The sequence below is a fragment of the Sturnira hondurensis genome, unplaced genomic scaffold (genome assembly GCF_014824575.4).
Source record: "Sturnira hondurensis isolate 20B ecotype Veracruz unplaced genomic scaffold, ASM1482457v3 Scaffold0018472, whole genome shotgun sequence".
Classification (NCBI taxonomy): domain Eukaryota; kingdom Metazoa; phylum Chordata; class Mammalia; order Chiroptera; family Phyllostomidae; genus Sturnira; species Sturnira hondurensis.
In genome coordinates this window covers 1-1,032 of record NW_028091103.1, presented here as the reverse complement: position 1 = coordinate 1,032, position 1,032 = coordinate 1, and the positions used below count along the sequence as shown (strand labels likewise).

The 1,032-nt window shown below is 71.5% G+C and overlaps 1 protein-coding gene across 1 annotated transcript; it reads right to left on the bottom strand.

The window, feature by feature from the left end:
* Nucleotides 1–59: 59 nt before the first annotated feature.
* On the bottom strand, nucleotides 60–1,029 carry LOC119003007 (uncharacterized; the record flags this gene model as incomplete). Its single annotated transcript, XM_037069121.1, has 2 exons — nucleotides 60–814; nucleotides 1,005–1,029. Coding segments are annotated over 2 exons (699 nt in total), but the record flags the coding sequence as incomplete, so codon positions are not given.
* Between the last annotated feature and the right edge of the window lie 3 nt (nucleotides 1,030–1,032).

Here is a 1,032-nt window from a genome sequence, read left to right as displayed (position 1 = left end):
GCCGCAGGGCAGTCCAGCAGCGCTCCCGTGGCCAACCCGAGACTGGACAGGATGGGGCGGAGGTACAGCCCAGACCCAGTCTTGACAGAGGCAGCTGGGGGGATCCCCTGGTCTGTAGAAAGTTCTAGAACCAGAGGGACTCAGCCCAGATGCAGGCCGGTCTGAGGGAGAAAAGCGTTTCTGGTCCAGACTTGGGGAGGGGGTGGCACGTGGCTGCGGAGAGGGGGGGTCGGACGGAGACCCGCGGGTGCGGGGCGGGATCGGGCCTGAGAGAAGAGGTCCCCACGGGCCGGGGCGCCGCCAGGGTCAGAGGGGGCCGCTGACCGGACATCTCGGGGCGCGTCCCCTCCGTCCCTGGAGAGGCTGCCCCTGGGCGTCCCTGAGAGAAGGCGGGGTCGCCCTCCGGTCCCGGGTCGGAAAGTCGGGGCGGACTCGGTCTCCCGACCCAGAGGCGGTTCTGACTCGGGTCCCGGGTCCCGGGTCCCGTCTCCCCGTCGGAGCCCAGCCCGAGGGCGGGGGGCCCCGCGAGCCCCAGTACCTGAGCGCTGCAGCGCCGCCTTCCCGAGCTCCAGGTACCGCAGGAGCCGCTGCACGCACTCCCCCTCCAGGTAGTTTCTCCATCGCTCAGCGCAACCGCCCGCCTCCCACTTGCGCCGGGTGATCCCAGCCGCCGCACCGGTCGCGGTCCAGGAGCGCAGGTCCTCGCTCAGGGCGATGTAGTCGGCGCCGTCGTAGGCGGACCGGTAATACCCGCGCAGGAAGCGCCCGTTCGGCCCCACGTCGCAGCCGTGCATGGTCTGGATGGTGTGAGACCCTGACCCCGCCCCGAAGTCACCCCGCTGCCTCTCTGACCGGACCCGCGGGGATCGAACCTACACCGAAAATGAAACCCGGTCCGAGTCCCGTGGGCTCCTCTCGGGGTGAAGCTCGGACGCGGACACTCGGGGCGACCCCGCCCGTCTGCGGGGCTGGGGGTGGTGGCCGGCCCGGCCCCGCGCGCTCACCGTCCTCGCTCTGGTTGTAGTAGCCGCG